At 42.5% G+C, this 20,934-nt stretch overlaps 1 protein-coding gene across 3 annotated transcripts in view; it reads left to right on the top strand.

Moving 5' to 3' along the window:
* The window catches only part of ptprn2 (protein tyrosine phosphatase receptor type N2), a 163,424-nt gene that overhangs the window by 51,052 nt on the left and 91,438 nt on the right, over positions 1–20,934 (top strand). For all 3 annotated transcript variants that reach the window (XM_080864736.1, XM_080864737.1, XM_080864738.1), the window contains 2 exons: positions 1,998–2,084; positions 9,178–9,257. In XM_080864736.1, the coding sequence (XP_080720862.1) occupies positions 1,998–2,084; positions 9,178–9,257 (167 nt within the window). The remainder of the gene's footprint in view (positions 1–1,997; positions 2,085–9,177; positions 9,258–20,934) is intronic.

A 20,934-nucleotide genomic window follows, 5' to 3' on the forward strand; every position in this document is an offset into this window, starting at 1 on the left:
ATGTGAACTTCTCTATGCTACAGGATACTGTAGTTAGAAATCCTTTTTGTGTGTTGTACCTGATTAGAAAAGCAGGGCTGATAGATCCCTCAGTGTGTAGGTATTACTGTGTTGTATTACAGCTTTAATGATGATACTTTGTCAGCAAAGGCAGCCAAGTTCTCTCTCCTTCTCTCTTACCTCTCAAGCTCAGCAAAGATAAGTTCCTATCGACTCTGTCTTCGCCCCTGGCCCTTTCTCAAATCCCTTTATAGCGTTATCAAGTCCAGTGTCAGAGGGTTGTCCTTCACCTGTTCAACACACGTACTCTCATAAAGGTCCACTGGGTACAGTCTTTGTCACCTTATTGCCACACAAATAGGAGTAGCAGATTAAGACGTCAACACACAATTTAGTAGGCGAGTGTGTGCCAGGGGAAAGAAACAGGTCACCTTCTGAGTGAAATGTCTGCCCCTCCTCCTTCTTGTCTATCCTCAGCCCACCTAGTGCATGCCTATAGTTGGCCTGTACAGGTGTCTGTGCTTTTGCTGCAGACCTCATGATTGCACAGTTGTTATCCCCGGCTTCTTTGCACCCTGCAGTGACGCTACGCAAACCTGCTTATCTGACAGCTCCTGACATTGTGGCGGTGGTAGTGGGGGGTTTGGGGAATAGCAAGAGGATGGGATGGTGAATGTGGAGGGGGAAATGGAAAGGTATGGATAGAAGAGAAGGAGACAGAGAGAAACCCAAGGGGAAAAGTGCTAGCATCAACAACCAAGTCACTCCTGTTGCTAGAATTACCACAGAGGGATGCAGACGTGTCTGGAATTGCTTGGTTGAATCTTTAACTTTCAAAACCCCTCGAAAAGTGTAGGGAAAAAAAAAAGAAAGAACCTCCCACTCTCTCAAAGGTGGAGTAAATCAGCCGCTCATGCACGGCACACTGTTCTGCTGAAGAAAAGCTTCTGTAATGTGGTGTCAAATGCAGGCTAAACAAAATATGTCAGCATAATTCTGACTAGAGTATGTCCAAAGGAAAAAAAAAATTTTTTTTTAAACTTCAAGATGATGCCGAGTATCTTAAAAAAAACACAAAAAAACACATAAGTGATATTGCACTCAATATCCAGTGCAGCATGAAATTGTTTCCCAGTTTATTTCACATTTCTCCGCAATGAGGTGGTAACAAAATTTGAACGATGTCTCATTATGATCCATGACTTTTTTTTTTTGGTCCTGCATGTCACCTTGCAGTTACTCGGCAGTCTCGGTGATTCCAGGTTAAGCTGTCAACAATAAAGTGGCTTTCTGAGTGGGTCTGTGTGGATGCCCTCCTCATTTCTTCATACGACGCGCTGGCCAGCAGATTGCCTTTGTTTGGTCTATTTCCTTGCCGATTTACTCTCCCAGTGAGAGAGCAGCCGTGGACTGAGCTGAGATGAGGCATGGCTTTATCAGACCACCATTACACTTCACCTCCATTCCATTTGCACCTTATTATTCTCATCTCACCGTGAGGGCGCGTGCGTGCCCGGCTGTTTGTGTTCTCTGTGTTATCGTGTTTTACTTTTGAGTGTGCGTGCGCGTCGGTGAGAGAACGCCAATGTAGGCGAAGAAGAAGAAGAAAGATGAGAGAAGGAAAGGGAGAGAAAGGAGCGTCCATATGATACAGCCATTACACCTCATGCAGGTTCCATTTGCACCTTATTGTTTGTCTCATTGCTGGAAAAAAGCAGGTGATTTACCAAGCCTGAAGAGGCAGCTGATCCCTTTTCCCTCGGCACGGTGCTTTGTGTGTTTGTTTGTGTTTGTATGTGTCTGCAAATGCGTGCAGCACATCCATTCAGACGACCGTAGCATTCGCTTGTGTGCAATGACCCAATTGTGGGTATGAATTGTGACAGTATCTCCCTAAAAAAAATTACATTTTAATGGCTAAACAGTTGTATGTTGTATGGGTGTGAACCTAAAAATTTGACGCCTCTCCGTGTATGTGTGTGTGTGTTTACCCCCAGCTCCCTCACCACTGACCAGGGCACGGACCTGATGGAGCATCTGACCCAGAGATTGAGCCTCCATGTTGCAGACCTCACCCAGCTCTCGTATGTACAGACACAAAAAACATCCCACATTGTTGCAAATAATGATTTACCGTGCCGTTTACAAACCATACATCGAACAGAGGATAATTGGCCTCATTTGAAATGTTTTGTTTTGTGCCTTTGAGGATGAGGAAGCCGAATGAAGGTTGTCCAGTTGCTCTGAGCATTGTGAAAATGCTCTGCTACACTGCCACAAACTGTAGGCGTTTGTTGTTTTTTTGACCTTTCGGAGTGTTTGACTTCTCGCGGGGAGCAAAATCAGGCCTAATTACCTCCAGACACATACTGATGTCTCCATTGTATTCAAAACACTGCCTAGCCGCTATTGTCACTGTGCGCCTTGTCAAAAAAAGAGAGCAGTCAAGCCATCAAACGATTTTTCGTTAGAAGCAAAGAGAGGAAGCGAACGAAAGGGAAGCAAGCAGTGAATAGAGAGCTGGAAAACGAGAAAGTAGTCAGCAGGAGGCGGTTAATATATTAATGAGCAGGCGAACTGTCCTTGAACCCAGGCTGTTTTGTGCTTGTACCATGGTTCTGCTGTACACTTGGTGTCAGACCATGTAGGAGGCAGAGGAGACATGTTCGCCGAAGATCTGACAAGCCTTTCAAGACACTCCTGCAGGAGGAGTAAAATCTGGGTGGTTCAGTAACACTCGCAGCATATGAACACCAAAGCCGGTGCAGTGCAGCGTGAGGCTGCACTGAAACTGTAGATACAGAGTATTCGGGCTCAGATAATAGTTCCTGAGAGGGTGAAACTATCAGAGCGTTCTGTATCTACTGTTAAGCATCGAAAATGCGCACAGGGGCCTTAAAATAAATGTAGCCAAGGAGGCGTTCTGATCTCGATCTTTAAATCCAACCTTTGGGTTTAGGAGGACGAGGAGGACGTAGCATAGTGCCGGCGCTGATTTCGTTCATTTTGTTATTATACCTGTCATTTCATATCACTCAGAATCAACTCCTGACACTCAAACCCAATTAGAGGGTATTATTGCTGTGGGCTATTATTCGTTTAGAAAGGGGTGAAAGACCTGAGTGAAAGTTGACTACAGGATAGTACAGCACAGGTACCTGCATTTAAAGTGCTACTTAAGGTGCAATTATTATGCTTTTCTTTATTTCCTGTCATATCTATACCATTACAATAGGAAGTAATCACATTACATGTAGCCACATGCTTTCAGGCTGGTCTAAACACCCAATTTTACACAGTTCTACCTTCATCTTGTCACAGAGATGATTAATAATGCTTAATATGGTTATCTCTGGCAGTGAGCGCAGACGTACCTGCTGGTCAGATCTTTGGTTTGTGAGGGGCAGCCAATAAGAAGAAGTGAGAGGAGCCAAAACAGTTTGTTTCAAACACTCACTAAGCTGACTGCACCAATTAAGGCTCAGTATAAAAATGAATACACATGATTATAAACTGTGATTCATGCACAGCTACTCTAGTAGAGTCCAGGAATAGAAATATGGAGTTGAATATGAGCACCACAAAATGTAGTATGAATTAGGATTACACTGAGTTTAATCTGTTTACAGAATTTAAAGAAGTATACAATATTTACAATATATAATGTTTACAAAAGTTCAACTTACAAAGGGAATAAAAACCTTCTTTGATTAATTTGAAGACAAACTATCAGATTGGTTGCTGTGGTTTGATTTAAACGTAACGTAACAACAGGCATAGACATGAGTTCATAAAACTCAAGTTTTCACTATATTTGAACAAGCAGTGAATTTTTTCTTACGTCACAATAGTGAAGTGGGGGTGGGGGGTTCATACAAAGATGTACAAATGACGATGTGTCCTCTTCTTTGGAGTCATAATGATAACACAGAGAAATAATACACGTGTTTTTAGAATCAGTGGGAATAAACCACACATACCTTTGTCCCCAGTGTCCTTTGAAAATCAATATCCCCACGAATGTTGCCACAGATGCTTGAAAAACCATCATCATTGTTTTTTACACTATAAAACTTACCCAGCAGTATTTCTCTGCATGTACGTGAGTTCATTGCAACTAATAACTAATTCATAATATTCATAAAAGAGAATTAAATGTTATATGGTTCAGCATTTCTGTGAGTGTACAGTGTCAATGGTGCCTGCTCATTATAGTCATTTAGCCAGTGTGAAAACCACACAGTTGCTTGAAATAAAGCTTTCCGAAACACATCACGTCATTCTGATATGGAAGAAAGAATACAGCAAATTTCCTCTTTGTCTGACTTGTTTATCTGCGTCCTTTTTTTTCCTTTTTACAAAGTAATGAAAGCGCATTCATGTAGAAATAGCCGAGGCGAAGGACATGATGCAAGCTTATTGTGCCTTGTGCTGTGCGGCCTCGACAGGTGAGTGTTTGAAAGCCTCTGTCTGAATATGAGTCGGCTGGAGTACAAGAGCTGGGTCGGAGCACGCCGCCCTGCTTCGGGGGGTCTCTCTTTCACACTCGTTCTGATGAGCTCTGATGGTAAGAGAGGAGGAGGAGAGATACTCAAATACGACAACAGGCAGGCAGAAAAGACTTTCAGACAGAGAGTATGAGAAGAGGAGGCCTGGGCGCCGTTAAGATTTTGAGATGCCGAACACAATTATGTTTGAGCTTGTTCCTACGATAATCAGCATAAAATATTCCCCTTTTGAAAGAGACTTGAAATAGCTGGATGATGATGGGCAGGGGATGAAATGTTCCTTTTTCAGATGACGTAAGGGTTTTACTCTTTAGAAACACTAGGGGGAGTGGGACACACACTCACTGGTCCATCCTCACACACAGTCTGTGCAAGAACACACACACACAAACACATCCTGCCAATATCCCGCCAAGCGCTCTGCACGTACATACTCCTCGTGTCCCACCAGCAGAGCTAATATGAAGTCCAAGCTCACACATCCGATAACACAGGAGGCAGTGCGAAGTCCTCTAGATAACTTATCTATCTTAACTTCATCTCCCAACTGTGGCAGTATATTTAAATAGGGTTTGTGCGGTTTGAAAAAAAAAGGGAAAAAGAAATCACGTCAGTTCAATTTGAGATGCATTGAGATCTCAGGCAGAACAGCCTCGGCCAAGGAGGACGAAGGCAGGGGTAAAGATTGTGGAAACATTGACATTTACGAGAGCAAACAGAGGCCAGGTGAAGGCGTTAGAGAAGGACATATTTCCTTCAGACCTCTGTGTGTGTGTGTGTGTGTGTGTGTGTGTGTGTGTGTGTGTGTGTGTGTGTGTGTGTGTGTGTGTGTGTGTGTGTGCCTGATCACAAATGCATCAGTGCACGGCTGGGTCCGTCTGTCTGGCGGTATTTGCCCGTGTTATTGCTCCTGGCCGAGTGAGCGTTGCTGCCTCTGTACCAGGCTGACTGATGGTGAGTGGGTCTGGGTCACAGCACTCTGGCAGTCTGATGAATCTCGCTCTCTGTTGTACAGTCTGGCAGGAAGTACACTAGAAATGTACGTGCACTTTCCTGGACATAACAATTCCGACATGATGATGTACTGAAATGCCAAAAATGGGACCCCCACACGCTCTCTTTTCAGTGTTACTTATTGTCGTCTGTCAGTAAATTATGGACAAAACATCTATACATGTGCTGTTATATAAGTCATATACACTAAACACATTTTATCTCCTTAATTTTAGCTCTTTCAGACTCATTGGACTTCTTTAAAGCTGTCTCCACTCTCTTCACTTACTTAGAGAGTAAGATAAGCATTGCCAACTGGTTAGCTTAACTCCGCTTAGCATAAAAACTGGGGAGAAGAAAAGTACAGCCACATACAGCTCATACAGTCTGAATGCAACTAAATAAGTCTATGGTTTTATCACTTTTACTATACACTCAGCAATCACTTTATTAAGAACTTAATACCTCCATTAAGTTCAACATTCAACTGTTCTTTAGCACAGATAGCTAAACAGCCAATCTCATGGCAGCAACTCAACGGATGTAAACATGTATACGTGGCCAAGACAACATACGGAAGTCTGAACTAAGCATCAGAATGGGGAAGACGGGTGATTTAGGTGAGTTGAATGTGTCATGGTCTGAGTATTTCAGAAACTGCTGAGATTTCCCAACAGAACCATCTCTAGAGGTTTCGGAGAATAGTCCTAAAATGAGGCACACCAACCACTACGTTGTTGATGTCAGAGCTCAGAGAGGAATGGCTTTTAGCTGATAGGAGGCAACACCAACGCAAATTAAAACTCATTACAATCAAGGTATGCAGAAGAGCATCCCTGAATGCACAAGATGTAGCAGAATTAGCAGTAGAAGTAGCAGAAGACCACCCCTGGTGTCCCTCTTGTTAGCTAAAAACAGGAAACTGAGGGCACAGTCAACAGAGGATCACCAATATTGGACAACAGGAGACTGGAGAAACGTTGCCTAATCTGATGAGTCTTAATTTTTGCCATGACATTCGGATAGGGTATGATCACAATATGGGATAAACAACATGAAAGCGTGCTTCCACCCTGCCTTGTACCAAACATTCAAGTTTCTGGTGGTGGTGTAATGGTGTAGGGGATATTTTCTTGGCACACTTTCAGCACCTTATTACTAACTGAGCATTGTTTAAACACCACAGCCTACCTGAGAATTGTTGTCCATCCCATTATCACCACAGCGTACAGGTCTTCTGTTGGCTGCTTCCATCAGTGCCGTGTCACAAAGTTCAAACATCTCAAACTGGTTTCTTGAACATGCCCTCCACAGTAAGCAGATCTCAGTGCAGCAGCTTTGGCATGTGGTGGAAAAGGAGATTCACATCATGGACAAATCTGCACTGCATGGACAAACTTCTAACACAGAAATAATCTGTAACAGGTTCCTCTGTGTACCAGTGTTAAATTACTTCATTATTCCAGAAGTCTTGTTTCCTTTAAACAAGTGACAAAATGTACTCATAAAGAAAGAAGAAATAGAACAATTTTATGTGACGGTAATAATATCTTAAAGAAGACAGAATAAAGCCTAGCACTACGCTAGAAGCAAAGAAAATTGGTCTTTATTGTACAAATTGTTCAAATAAGCAGATTTGTATTAGAGACAGGTGCAAATTTTCGCACCTCGGTGGTTAAATTTTCACTTGCTTAAAAAAAAGAGCCATTTGTGACTGAATGAAATAATAAAAGTACTTGATAATAAGCTGATTGCTCATTCTGGCCTTTTCATGTTTTTACTAAATTTGGGAAGTGATGATCGTTTGTTTGTTCATTGTCGGCGTCTCAGTCGTCACTGCTTTAATATTAATGTTGAGTCTTGAGGAAAATGACCTCATTGGTTACCTTTTCCCACTTTTGCTTTGCTGGTCCGTGTTTAAAAGCGAGCCACACTCACTGCTGTGCAGTCGATGTGTGTTTGCTCTCTTAGTTGTTAAAAATGGTCTCCTTGCTTCTAGAAAAAATCATTTCATTTGGGATCTTAAGAGGTTACACTAAACATGAGTAGGATTTTTTTCTTTACACATTGCTTCACAGGTTTTCTTTTCCCTTGACCATTGCTGGGCGGTCTCGCCGAGTCTGCTAGGGTTGTTAGATTTTATTTTATGGCTAACCTCGGGGACCTTCAACATTTATTCTCCTCCAGGGGGAGAAGTCTGTTGCTGACTCCTGACCACACAGAGGAAAATGGGTGCAGAGAGTACAGGCAGGTTACCGCAGGTGAAGGGAAAACAAGGCGCACCGCTCATGACTGTACTTTGCTCTTTGGCCAATTTCAGGCTTGAAAGGAAAACAGAAATCATGATCACTCCACATATTTTCTGGGGGAGGTTTTGTTTGTTTTTTGGGTAATTTACAGTTTCTCTTCTTAATATTTCTGATCTGTTGGTGAAACATATGCCTGAGGGCTTCTGAGTCAATATTTAGCATCTTTATGATCCTTTGCTGTGCTGCTTATAGGAGTCATTTCCCCCAAAATGTTCTGCTTTCCCAAACACTTAATCACATCTCTGTTTAACATACATATTTTTAAACATATTCCTACATACAACATTGCTTTTAACACTTGGTAATTTTGGCTGTTCCTTTATTACTCATGTGGATGGATTCACATGTTTTGATCAGACCAGAGAATGCGTTCCTGTAATCGGAATACTTTTTTCAAGTAACAAGTAAAGTAAGGGATTACTGGTTTTTTTTTTTTTTTTTTTTTTTTTTTCTTCTAAATGACATCAGAAACAGCAGTATGCGACATTACGTGATGGCAGAGCTTCAGTTCATCCTTTGTGTAAGGGATTACTGTTGCAAAAAGTAATTAGATTACTGTTCCTTTCCCGTAAGCACGCTGCGTTACTGCAATACTGCGTTACTAAACCGTGATTTTGTTTGTGAGAGTGTCCCATGACAATGACGTACAACCGCGCTCCATATTATCCATTGTAGATCTCAACAGACGTGTGTAGATCAACAACGGATAATATGGAGCGTGGCGTGGGGGAAAGTATGACCATACAGCATTTAATGCGTGGAAGTACTTACATTACTTTAAGTTTCAAAAGTGACATAAACATTAGCGTCCACTGTACACTCTGCGTGGGACGAAAACTTCTTTCTACAGCGAAAAATTTAATCTGATTACTTTATGAAAATGTGTGTGACTTCACCGTCCACTAGGGGGCTTCATATTGTGACTCTCACTTGAACAAGTGGCCCCATAGAAGAGTGGTTTACATGTCACAGGGTGGAAGTAATTTCAACGTTTTATTCTGTGCATTTTATAGTTTGGTTTTACAGTTGCATGTTTCTATATTTTTTGAGAAGTTGTTACTTTCTATTCCTACTTCCTTATTAAGGTAACTATCAAAATATCATTTAGAAGTGTAAAAATCTAACCTGCCAGCAGCTGTACAGGCGTTTCATATGACATTTCTTATTTGTGTAATATTACAGTAATCAGTAGTTGTTAGAGATTTTGTAAACATCGAGCTCGAATGGCTGATTCTACTTGCTTCCAGTCTTTATGCTAAGCTCACCCGTAGTTCGATCTTCACAGATCATGGACCTGAGCTGTTGAGCGTCTTCACATTTTTCCAAAAACCTGCTCATTCTGTTTCTCCTTTGCTGTTTATCTGCAGCGTCCTTGGCCCTGCCTTGACGTTCAGAGTCGGTCCGAACCCCAAGAACGTCACCACTGCAGATCTAGTTCAAGTTGCAGGTAAGAGCAGCGGTCCGTATTTCCTCACATGTCGCCCTCACGCAATCGTCCCATTGACAACCTTCACTGCGATTCATCTAATTTTTACCAGCCGGACCACTCTGTGACAGTCTGGGCTCCAGTAAATGAGAACACAGATTAGTTTCTCCCGATACAGTAGATAGGCTGGTGTTCATCTTGTTCGGACAAACCCCCGTCCCTAAGAAGATTATCAACACCGGGCGATGACAGATGACCATCAGTTACAGAGATGATGAGCTCAGCGTGCACACCTGCTATTTCTGCAAACACACACACACACACACACACACATATATAGTACACAGCACAGTTTATTTGGTGGCAGGTTGAAACAGGTTTGCAATGGCCAATCAGACGGAGTGTACACTTGTGTGTGAGTGTGCCTGCATGTATGCACTTGTTTGATGTAGACTGATGGAGAGCTGTCACCCACAGAAAGGAGGTTGTCAGTATGCGCTGCCTCCACTCTCCTGTTCGATGTCTGCACTCCGATTAGCCCGGCGTTGGTGTTAGTGCGTGCAGCAAGTGCGCCTATGTGTTGGATGTGTGTCGATGTCCTTGCTTTGGTCGGAAATGACTTTGAGAAGCACAGCAATACTCCCAACAGTCAATATCATCCAATATCACCCCACTGGAATCAACATGGTGGTGTTGTTATTGGCAGAAATGTGTTGCTGCTCCAGTTTTTCTGCGCGGCGACATTTTTTTGGCACCAACTCGTTTCCCATTAGGGAAGCGCTGGATGATGGCTGTTGATACAGACTTACCGCAAGAAAGCCCGAGCTGGGGGCTGAGCTTCGGTTCAGCGGGTTTAAGGGTGCGTTTTCGCACGCGCGTGTGTTTGCCGGATTACGGTGTGTGTCTATCTTTATCCCGCGCCGTCATCCCACTTTTGCAGTGTTTGTTTAACAAAACAATCAACTGAACAAATATCGCGGGCGTTGTATGCACGAGGTATTATTTTTAAACTGTATCGTTTTGGGGTTTTTTTATTCTGTGTTAACGTTTTGTTTTTCTTCTTCATCTCCTCCCTCCCCTCCTCGCTTGTGTGACTGACTTTGATGAGGTAGCGTGTGGCGAGAGCTAATGACAGGCATGAGCAGGGCTGAAATGTCAGACCAAATGTTAAGTCAACATGATCATGAGCCTGACCCATGTTGATGAATTATGAATACAGCCCACCTGAATAGCAATTTGAAAAAGTGAACAGACGGAGCTTATCAAGCTACTTCCCCTTGGATGCATTGTTCTTTTATCCCAGTAGACCGAAGAGTTTCAGCTCGGAAATGTATAAAAAGTATAGAAATAGCACTTAGAGATAGCTGACTGGTTGGATCCTCTCTCCGTGTGTCCCCCCGGTGACCTTAGATTAAATCCTACCAGAGCTTTATTCCCTGCGCCCCCTCCTACCTTGTTGCCCACCCTCTGTTTCCACCACAGTGTGAAGTGGAGTGGACTTCCCACTCGCCTCCCGATATTAAAAGCAATCTGAAGTGCATGCACAAACTGTCGCTTTGTAGCTGTTTCCCAGCTCCAAATGAGCATGCGTGACACCGAATTCAATGCAGTGCAGCAAAGGCGTGGTGATTTCAAAGCGGTTACCAGGTTGTGGAGCAACAGCATGGTTAAAGTGCAGTCTAAAAATCAAACTGACACCCACATGCAGTGGCCACCTGGGTAATCCTGGCTGACCTTTGCCTTATGTGTGACTGTGCATAAATGACGTGGCCTCCTAATGAACTCATCGAAACCCCTGCTGTACTCTGTGCCCAACCTGCCGCTGAGAGCCTCCACATCCAGCCTGATGGCAGTCGTGAAACTACAAAACCCAAGAACGATGGTGAGAATGTAACAAAATCATCTTTCTTTGAAGCAGATCAATAACCATTAAACAGGTCTAATTAGTCATTTGCCACCAACATGAGAGAAAACAGAGATGCCCGTAAAGACAAGTCAATTTTCCTCAATAAATTTGCTGCAAGCGATGATTGCAGGAGACTCTTTCAAATGCACCAGTAACAAGAAGATTTTCACTTTAAAATGATAGAAAAAGAAGCAAATCTTTACAACTGAGGAGCGAATAAACATAAATGTTCAGGATCGCTCTCGGTAAATGACTTCAGTGGCAATCAGAATCGTTTTTATTCAATTTCGCTGTTGACTAAATGACGGCTTTCATGCACTGCTTTTGATATTTTGCATGAAGAGAAGCTGTTGCCATCTAATTTTCCCGTCGACTAACATCTGACGGTTTTAGCACTACTTGTGTTGTAGACTGGTTTTGAGGGCTTCCACTAACAATTACTATATTTCCATTATTGATTATTCGGTATAGAGTTTGGTCCCAAAAGGAAGAAGTTAAAATGTGACTCACATGCTCCGAGAGTGGAGAGCAATAAAGAAATTAGAGTAATGAAACAAACTGAAAAAGATGCAAATACTCATATTTCAGGTGCTTGAATAAGCGTTGAGAGTGTTTGCTTTGAAAATGACTTGCGATTAATCTTCCTGTGGACTAAAATATTGTTTTAATGCTGTTCAGAAAAATGTTTGCTTACTGTCGGAGCTGCAACAAGTTATCATTTTCACTGTCAATAAATCTTTTCCTTATTATTTTAGATTAACAAGTAAATTGTTCACTGTCCTGTGTGGCTAAATAAAAATGGTAAAACGACTCCAATTTAGCAAGTTCTCAGTCAGGTTTGTTATACGTTAAACCGAGTACCTTTACTGTACTCGGCAGTGTCTGAAAGAGGTTAATATGGCTCTGCTACATTCTGCTGTCCATCTATCTGCCCATCAGTTCTATTTGATGTGTTCAATGCTCCATTGAAAAGAATAGACAAAGAGACTCGGTTGAAAGGCATGGACAGTATAGAGGAGATTTGATAACTCATTGAAAAGCATCTTTTAGGCAGCAGGTTCTTAGCGGCTGTGTGGTGAAAGGCCTGCTGGGAGGTCTGACTGTATTAGTGGAGGTAGAAGCTCTTGTGTTCTGCTCAACTGGAAAACCGCAGGACAAAGGCCCGCACTGCCTAATCCCTGCTCGGCTGCAAAACAAAAGAGAAAGCTGCTGCTTTATCAAAACTACAAGGCATTCTGTGTGTCCGTGTTAGCATGTGCGTGTGGACGTGTGCGTGTTGGTGTGTGTGATTTTGTTCTTTTTTTCTCTCTCTCTCTTTTTTTTGCAGCTGTGTTCATACTGTGCCAAGAAAATGATTTATTCAATATTTGATGAAGTGGCAGCCAAGCTGTTAAAACCAGTGTTGAGATGTGTTGTTTAGAACTCCACTTTCTTTCTCTTTTTTGCCTTCTTGTTTCCTCTCAGTGATTTCTAAACATGTAAATCACCTTCAGTCAGTGGGAAATAGATCTGTCAGAACTGCTTCTGCTCACCGAAAAGCGACGTTTTGTAGCTGGTGATGGATTTGATCCACTTACATGTTTGCGCTCTTCACGGTGAGGAGGTGGATTTATGTGTAGGAAGGGTGTTTTATAAAGCTTCTATAATTATGACTTATTTTATATATTTTTTTAAATTGATAAAGATGAGATACGATGCATTTTTGCAACACAGTTATCATACCTACACGTTAAAGTATTTTATTGATTAGCTGGGAGGAAAACTAATGCTGGATGACACGGCAACTGTCTGCCTGCGGGGATCGAGGATGTCCAGGCCAAACACCGGGGTGTGTGACTGTGTGTTGAGAGGGGCTGTAGGTGGTGGGTGGGGAGCAGGGTGAGGACACTCCTATTGTCTTGGCTGTCACGGTTGGGCGACCCCGGAGCCCCTCGGAGGCCTCAAAGGCCCCAGAGGCCAGGCCGAAGCAATGAGTCCACAGGCCCCCAGGCCGTGAGAACCCCAGCCTTGGTCAATGAGCACTGAGAGTCTGGGGACCCCGGGAGCAACTTGCTGGGCCATCTGGAGCAGAGAGCAGAGACCCTGACACACGGCTGTCACCCGAGGCAGACACGCAGAGATGTGGACATAGACAAAGTCTGCCCCCGTGTTTCTGCCTCCGCTTCTGTCTATCTGACACACACACTCTTTCACTCACATGTAAGTGACAGCAGAATGGAGATTGCTGAGTCAAAGGGAAGATGATGGTGAGAAAACTCCTGAGGATTTTACCAGGAGGAAAACTGAATTGCTATGCACCTAAAAATCCTTCCCAAAATAAAGTGCTTGCCCCTTGATGGGGCAGAAAAGTTGAAAAACAGTAAGTAGACTTGCTTTTTTAATATGAAGACAGGTTCTAAGCAGACTATTGTCATGTATGCTGGTATGATAAACCATTAAACCGCCAACATTATGATCAGTCTTCCCAATGAAAGGCCAGCGGTCTCTGTTTTTGGTCTCTACCATCTCCTGAGGAAAACATCAGAACTCTTCAGGGGCCTAATTCTCAAAAGCAAAAAACTGCCAGGGGCGAGCAGATAGTATACAGTTGTTTTAAGTTGCTATTTTTTACTGAATACAGCTGCCTTCTGCAGATGAAAACGATTCTCTAGGAGCCCAACAGCTAAAGAAAGAGTGCAATCTCACTGTGAAGAGCCATAAAAAACCAGGAAGAGCTGCAGATTCAGCTCATAATTCCCCCGTAGGCGACTTTATGAGCGGCCCCTTCTATATTTTCATAAATGGTTATTCGTAAAAAAAAAAAAAAGGCATCAGATGTTTTCTGTGTGGAGCAGAAAACATTCAGATTAATACGTGAAACAAATAGAATGTGGCATAATTTCATCACTGTTTTCCACTGTTTGAGATTCGCCTGATGTGTTTTCAGTTACGCCATCTCACTGCGCTTCCTTCTTCTGCAAGACTTTAATGACATCCTATTGGAAAAAAGGCGCCCAGCTGTTTATCCTGTATGCACCCAACTCTATTTTTCACCAAAAAAAGGCTAAAGAGCAGCGACGTACACTAGTTTGGATTCTTATTTTTCACTTTTCTGTCTTCATTTGGATGGAAATCTGAGCCATTTACCTTAAAAGAAAGAGATTTTTACACGATATGAAATGAACCACACTACTGACTGGTGTTTTTTCTAAAACCACAAGAGAGCCAGCCTAAATTTAACCGGGTTCCTTTTCCATCTCACTCCACTTGTCTGTCTTCCTGTCTGATTCTGTCTGTCTTTTCTCTTTCCTTTTTTTCTTCTCTCCGCTCTGCTTGCAGGCACACACACACAAACACATACTCTTCTGCACACACACACCCTTGCAGACAACTCTGAAGTGAAAACATAGTAGCTGTGGCTGCATAATAGTGCTAGCTACCGTTCGAGTGGTGAGTGGTAGTCTTTTCCAGCTGAGCAGATTAGCATAGATCTCCCACGCAGACAGAGTTGACCTTCACTCTGGCAAACACTTGTCAAAATGCCAGCGATAATTACCTGCTCTCTTCGCAAACAGCACAATGGTTTATCCACCTGCATCTCAGGCGTGCAGGACGGCTCCGTAGTGCTACAGCCGCCTGTTTTTTTTTGGTGTTTTTTTTCGGTCACACGCCGCCAGCAAAGGTAACATAAGCCGCAGGGATTCCAGAGCGACACGTTTGTGTATCTGGTTTCTGCTTGATATTGTAATATTTACCATTCAGAAGTCAGCAAGCCGCCAGAGGCTAAAGAAATAAGTGTGAATTTAATTTTCCGAACGTTTCCTCCACTTTGGTGTGCTCATGTCCAGGCACATACAGCTGGAATGAAATTAGTTTTGTCAGCATGGGTTTCCACTATCAAGAAACACGTCAAGAAAAGCTGTCTTTTTTTTTTTTTGCTTGGTAGAATCCATGTCGGATGCCTGATTGTCTGTGTGTTCATGCCTTAACATCTGTATCAATGAGCGTAGAGGTCAGAAAACAACCCGATCCCTCTCTTCCCCCACCCACCCTACCCCCTTCTTCCCTCTTTCCCTCCCTCCTTCCTTCCCTCCCTCCCTGGGCGCTCTCTTCTCTCCTCCTCATCACTGGCTGCCCTCTCTGGTTGAGTGCTTGAATGTGCTCAGTTCGGTGATCAAAGTCTTCCTCAGTCTCTTCTCCTGCATTGCCCCTGGCTCTGTGCATGCGTGTGTGAGAAAATGTGTGTGTGTCATTCAGCTACGAGCCCAGCACTCAGTCATCTAAACCGTCACTCTCACTATCTGCTTTCAGTCTCAGTAGTACCTTTCCAGGCTCCCTTGCATCATCTCCCTGTCTGCTAGAGGGCACACACACACACACATGCGCCTGTACAAACATAAATCCACAGTGATGCTCATTCGATATGACATATCTCACTTTTCTGTCTTAACGTTTATGCATTGTTGATCTCAGAAACGGCCGCTGTCTGTTACACTAGGTAAACCGAAATTTATTCACTCCACACAGCGCTCGTGTGCGCGCGCGCCTGTGTGCCTGCTAGCTGCAGGGCACTAGATAACCAGAGTTGTGTTACTCACTGTAAGCTGCTAAATATTTTCGCTTTATTTTAGTGGAAACTTTCTTTCTCTACGAGGGTATTATATGTCTTTTTAATTCCAAGGTCATGACGCCTCTTCCTCTTTTTTTTTTCTTTTCCTGCCGCCTCAACTGCCTCCAGTAAAAAAAAAAAAAAAAAAAAAAAAAAAAAAGCACTCAAATTGTCAAAGACAGCTATTACAAATGCTTTATCAGAGCATTTTGGTGTCTATAAATCGGTTTGAAACATCTAGTTTTTATCCACGTCCCTGGCCCAAAGAGCGAGCTTTCATCATCGCTGACTTTTGTGTTCATCTCATACAAAAAAAGGTGTCAGGTACAACATTTGCTACTGCGTTGAAGAGCCGAGAGTGTTCCAGCCCACGAATCGGGCCGAGTCTTACACTTATCTTTATCCTGTATATCCTTGCCAGTCGTTCGCCTGTTCTTTCTCCATGCTCTCCTCCTCTTACTTATTCTTCTCTCCTTTGCATTATCCCTGCACCTTTAGCGTAAGGTCAGGGCTGCGCTGCTCCCGTAAACACATTTACTGTGTCAACATTGCTGTTGCGAAGCAGCTGAAGACAGTAACAGGTGCCTGTCAACAGCCGGCCTGATCTCCAGTGCATTAAAGGATCTTTGCTGTAGACGAGGATTAGTGTCGCCTGGCATTGTTTGTTTGCTAATTCCATCTCCAAGGTATTTGTGGTAAATAGGCATGAATAATTGAAAGCGATTTCTAGTGGACCAAACGAAGCTATCAGCGAATGGAGGGAGATTAATGAGTAGGGGGTGAAACGCAACGCAAATTGGAACGACGGAGCAACCTTTCTCAGACACCCGCAGAGACCCTGAGTTCGTAAACAAAAATTGAATATGCATTGTTTCGGTGGTGGGAAGCAAAGCTTTGAATCGGGAAACGGACATGGATCAAGAAGGATGTACAGCGATACGTTTGAATGTGAAGTGTGTCAGGGCATGACGCTGAGGCATTAAGGTGCCGCCTCTCTGCAAATCATCAGCTTTTAGCATTTTTAGACTGAATCGACGTATCTTCTGTCTTAACGTATAGTATAAATGGATAACAATCTCATGGATCTAAACCCTTTAATTTGTATTTGGAGAAAAAATATCCGTCCACATAAATCTATTTAAACCAGACAAAAACAGATTTTGTCTTCCTGCTTTTTAGTCTTTTAAATGCTCTGATGCAGCAATATAAGCTGCTTCATATGTGACGAAAGAAGAGAAATTGGTTGCTTTAGTCTCTTTGGTAGTGAAAAAAGTGAACATGGTTGCACTGGTTCCCAAAACATCTGATGTGGTGTGCACAAAGCATCGACACACACCCGCCAAACTGGATGAGGTGCCACTGGAAGATGGATGGAGAGCTGGAGAGTAACTAACCGAAAGGAGCTACTTGAGCTGGTTCATACAATACCATCTGGGAGGAGACCCTGGAAAGAGGGACATCAGGGCTTCTCAGCTTGCACTGCTTCCCGTGAGACCTGGACTTGAACAAGAGGCATGAAATACATAGACTTAAGGGTAATCTAGATGTGTAACGAGTGTATAACTTTATATAACCAGGATTTTCAGCCAGTTTTCTAAGCAGGATATAGCATTGACTTTATTGCTCTGCATCTTTCCACTTCCAGTACCTTCTTTTGTCATCATTGCAGAGAACAGTGGTCAACATAAGGAAATATGAAATATGAGGCAGACCTTAATTAGTCAGAAAAGCGTTCCTGATTCTTCACATGAAAAAATAGTTAAAACCCACTGCTCTTTCAGGACAATCACAGCATAACGTGGGTGTAAATGTCAGGTTGTCGTTTTTTGGGGAAAGTTACAGGAATGGTTGGAAGCAGCCTCAAAATCCAACATGATTAACGGTGTGTGCGAAGCTGGGGGTGGGGCAACTTTCCAAAGTAAGACTGAATGTCCCTTTAAGGACAGTGAACATAGTCAGCCTTGCAGAACTTCTGCCACATCTGTGTTTTGCTCCAGCTTCATGTTCATTTAAACGGATTTGCCGATATCAAACCGTCTCATCTTGATTAATAGGAAACTTACCGTGTTGCAAAATATATTATTAATGCCAAATATGATTCTGGAGATAATAATCCGCCACTTTGTTTCTCTGGAGATTTGCAGTCACATCAGGTGTGCAGACACGACTAATGAATATGGCGTTTTATTTGTGTATTAGCTTGTTCCAGTTTGCAGGTTGTTGCTATTAAGTGACACCAAATTTTATAATTGATCTCATTTGGATTTCAGCCAGAGTTGATGATGCAATTTTTTTATTTAACCAAGTACTTTTCCGTGATCTAATTTCCAGCTGAGCCACACAGGACGGCTGGCAACAGCACATTTTCTCACACATGGTGGTGAGCATAATAACAGAATGGCTCACTAGCTTCATGTTTTATGAACTGACAAAATGGCTTGTTTTGCCACAAAGTCGTAAAGACGATTAGTCGTCGCAGTCTTCTGTCTAAACAGATTGTGCCAAAGTGAAAGGGACGTAATTGTCAGTGCAGTATCTTTTCCATCAGTGTTGTTCACAAACGCCAGAAAAATACCAACTAAACCCAGCAGAGATGTAGAGTTTTCCCACTACTCTATATACACAGGCAGTCTGGCCATATAGATGGTGGGTACATGTTTGGTGCTGTGGGTTTAAGCACCATGTTGAGCAGAAAATCCAGCCTCCTCTTCAGTCCTGCCATCAGCAACACTTTTATTCTCCCTTTGGTTCATCTCGACCTCTCCACCCCCATCTCTATATTCCCTCATCCCTTCATCTTCCATGTCTGCCCGCAGTAAATGCTACTCAACGAGAGAGTCCGTGTGCCGACGGCCCTAATGTCAAGATCAGCGGGTACTCGTGTATTGTGTTTGTTGTACGCACAGCAGTCGGTATACTCGATGGATGCCACTTTATGAAGCAGCAGACACAAACAGCTACGGAAATGAGCTTCTTTCCAGCTCCTGCTATGAACCATAATTAAATCAAAGTATTTTAGTTTTTTAATCACTCCCATCATGCAGTTGTGAATGTTTTACTGAGAGAAAAGTTTAGTTGTAGCATTTACATTATGTTTTTATTTTATTTATTTGTGGGGGTGGGGGGATTCCTTTTAAGGCACAAGGGCAAATCTCACCACCTGCAGTTCAGAGCTTGTGTTTGTGAGAGGCAGCCAATCAAAGGAAAGTTAGCTTATGCTACAGTCACACAGGGAAAACAGTGGCTGGAGACTGTGACACAGCCCAATTGGTGCAACCATGTGCGATGAACTTGTGACCTTTGAAGATGAGGACGCTTGCAACCACTTTCAGTCAGTTGCCATCTTCATAGCAACTTTAGTGCATCAAGACGGTGATAAAACAGCAATAAGACATAGTTTGTGGTTGAAAATTTTCCTTAGGGATTAATAAAGTATTCTTATTCTGATTCTGATGAATGGGGTCAAGTTGGCAATTACATTCAATCCGTTTGAGATAATACAGCGATTAACTGTGATAAAGCAGCAAAAACTGCAACTCTGTTGTTGTCTGCATACACAGAAATTCAATTAAATATTTACTTCAAAATCCCGCTAGAACTAAAATTCAAATTCAGATTTAAATGCTACATGAAATAGGCAGGGGTCGACCTTGCTTTTATATAGGCGTGTAACCAGAATACAACCAGTTGGCAACTATTTAAGTTGAGTCTCTTATTGCAAAGAGATGTTTCACAGACAAATTGTGCTCATCAGTGCAGACTGACTCAGGTTGATTGCAATGTCTTGGCAGTCTGTCTGCATTTGTAAATTAGATGGCAATTATTTGCAAACCTTAAGCAATCTGTCTGAGAGTGATTTCAGTCAGTATGAGTCAGACCGCAAATTGTGAGGTGGTAAGTTGCCTTTCAACAGGTGAACAGATGTAATCGCCTTGTGTTTGAAGGTGGTCCTTCAAACACTCTCAACCTCTGGTCATCGCTCCTGCTTTCAGTCGGTGTCTGACAACAAATAAAATTCAATGCAATTGCTGGCCAACCACCCATTTTTCCTACTTACAGAGAGAAGGTCACCTTATTCGTCCCCTAGTGTGACTGAACAATTAAAGGAGAAGAATTCAAACAGCTTGTTTCAGACAGTGAATAAACTGAGGCCCGGCAATAAGGTCCAGCATAAAATAAATAATCTGCAAATTAAGCAAAACAAGTAAAAAATATGAACAATCAGTCTGGTTTAAGTAAACTGGATTTAAACTCGGTCGTTGAGCAAATTTAAAAAGCAACCTTTTCTTCTATATCAACAAAATAAAGAAGCTAAAGAATATTTTACAAATGATGTTTTTACTCTTTGTAACTGTTAAGTGGTTTCTGCTTCTTCAGGAAATTTCCAGAAGTGTTTGATGTATGCTGCCATCCCGTGCTTTAAAAAACTTCTCATCATCATCAGACTTATTTGTAATATCCAAAAATTAAAATAACAAAAATTGGTTCATTCAGCGGCTTTACATGTCATGCTGCTAATAGACTAATAATTTCTATCAATAGACTATGTATATTGCAATAAGAACGTTACCTTCTTCCTTTCTTTACTTGTTTCCTTCCTGCTTCTGCTCTGTCTAAAGACGGCGAGCCTTAAAAAAGGTAAACATGACTAAGCTGACTAAAGAGACGAACAGGCACAAATCAAAATCTACTAAAGAGGTAATTGGTATTGATTATTTTGTGCTACTCATCTCCAAATAAGCAATGCTTTGTTTAGAAAATAATGGGAAAAAGATCATTTACATTTTTACTGTCATTCATTTTGACTGATTTCACCGTGCTTGCTTTTCACCCTCACTCCGTGTCCCCTAAATAAGCTCTACAAGATTCAAAACTGCGTCAAGGGTGAGTTGCAAAAATGTTGAATTTGAGTATACTGAAGCAACATAAATCGTCACTGTTGGATGTGGCTGTTAATGGACTAACCAGAAGGTACGTGTGTATCAAAGAGGCGGCAAATGACACTTAAAGTGCTCGAAACTACAAAGAGACGGTACAAAACAAAGGGAGATGGCCATACGTATGCTGTACAATGTCGCCTTTCCAGGTGTGTGTTCACCTGTGTTTGTGCGCGCTTGTCTCTTTCGGCCTATACAGTATATCACTGTCTGAGCTCATGAGCATGTGTTTGTATGTGTGTGTGTGTGTGTGTGTGTGTGTGTGTG

Source organism: Rhamphochromis sp. 'chilingali' (genome assembly GCF_963969265.1).
Source record: "Rhamphochromis sp. 'chilingali' genome assembly, chromosome: 18".
NCBI lineage: Eukaryota > Metazoa > Chordata > Actinopteri > Cichliformes > Cichlidae > Rhamphochromis > Rhamphochromis sp. 'chilingali'.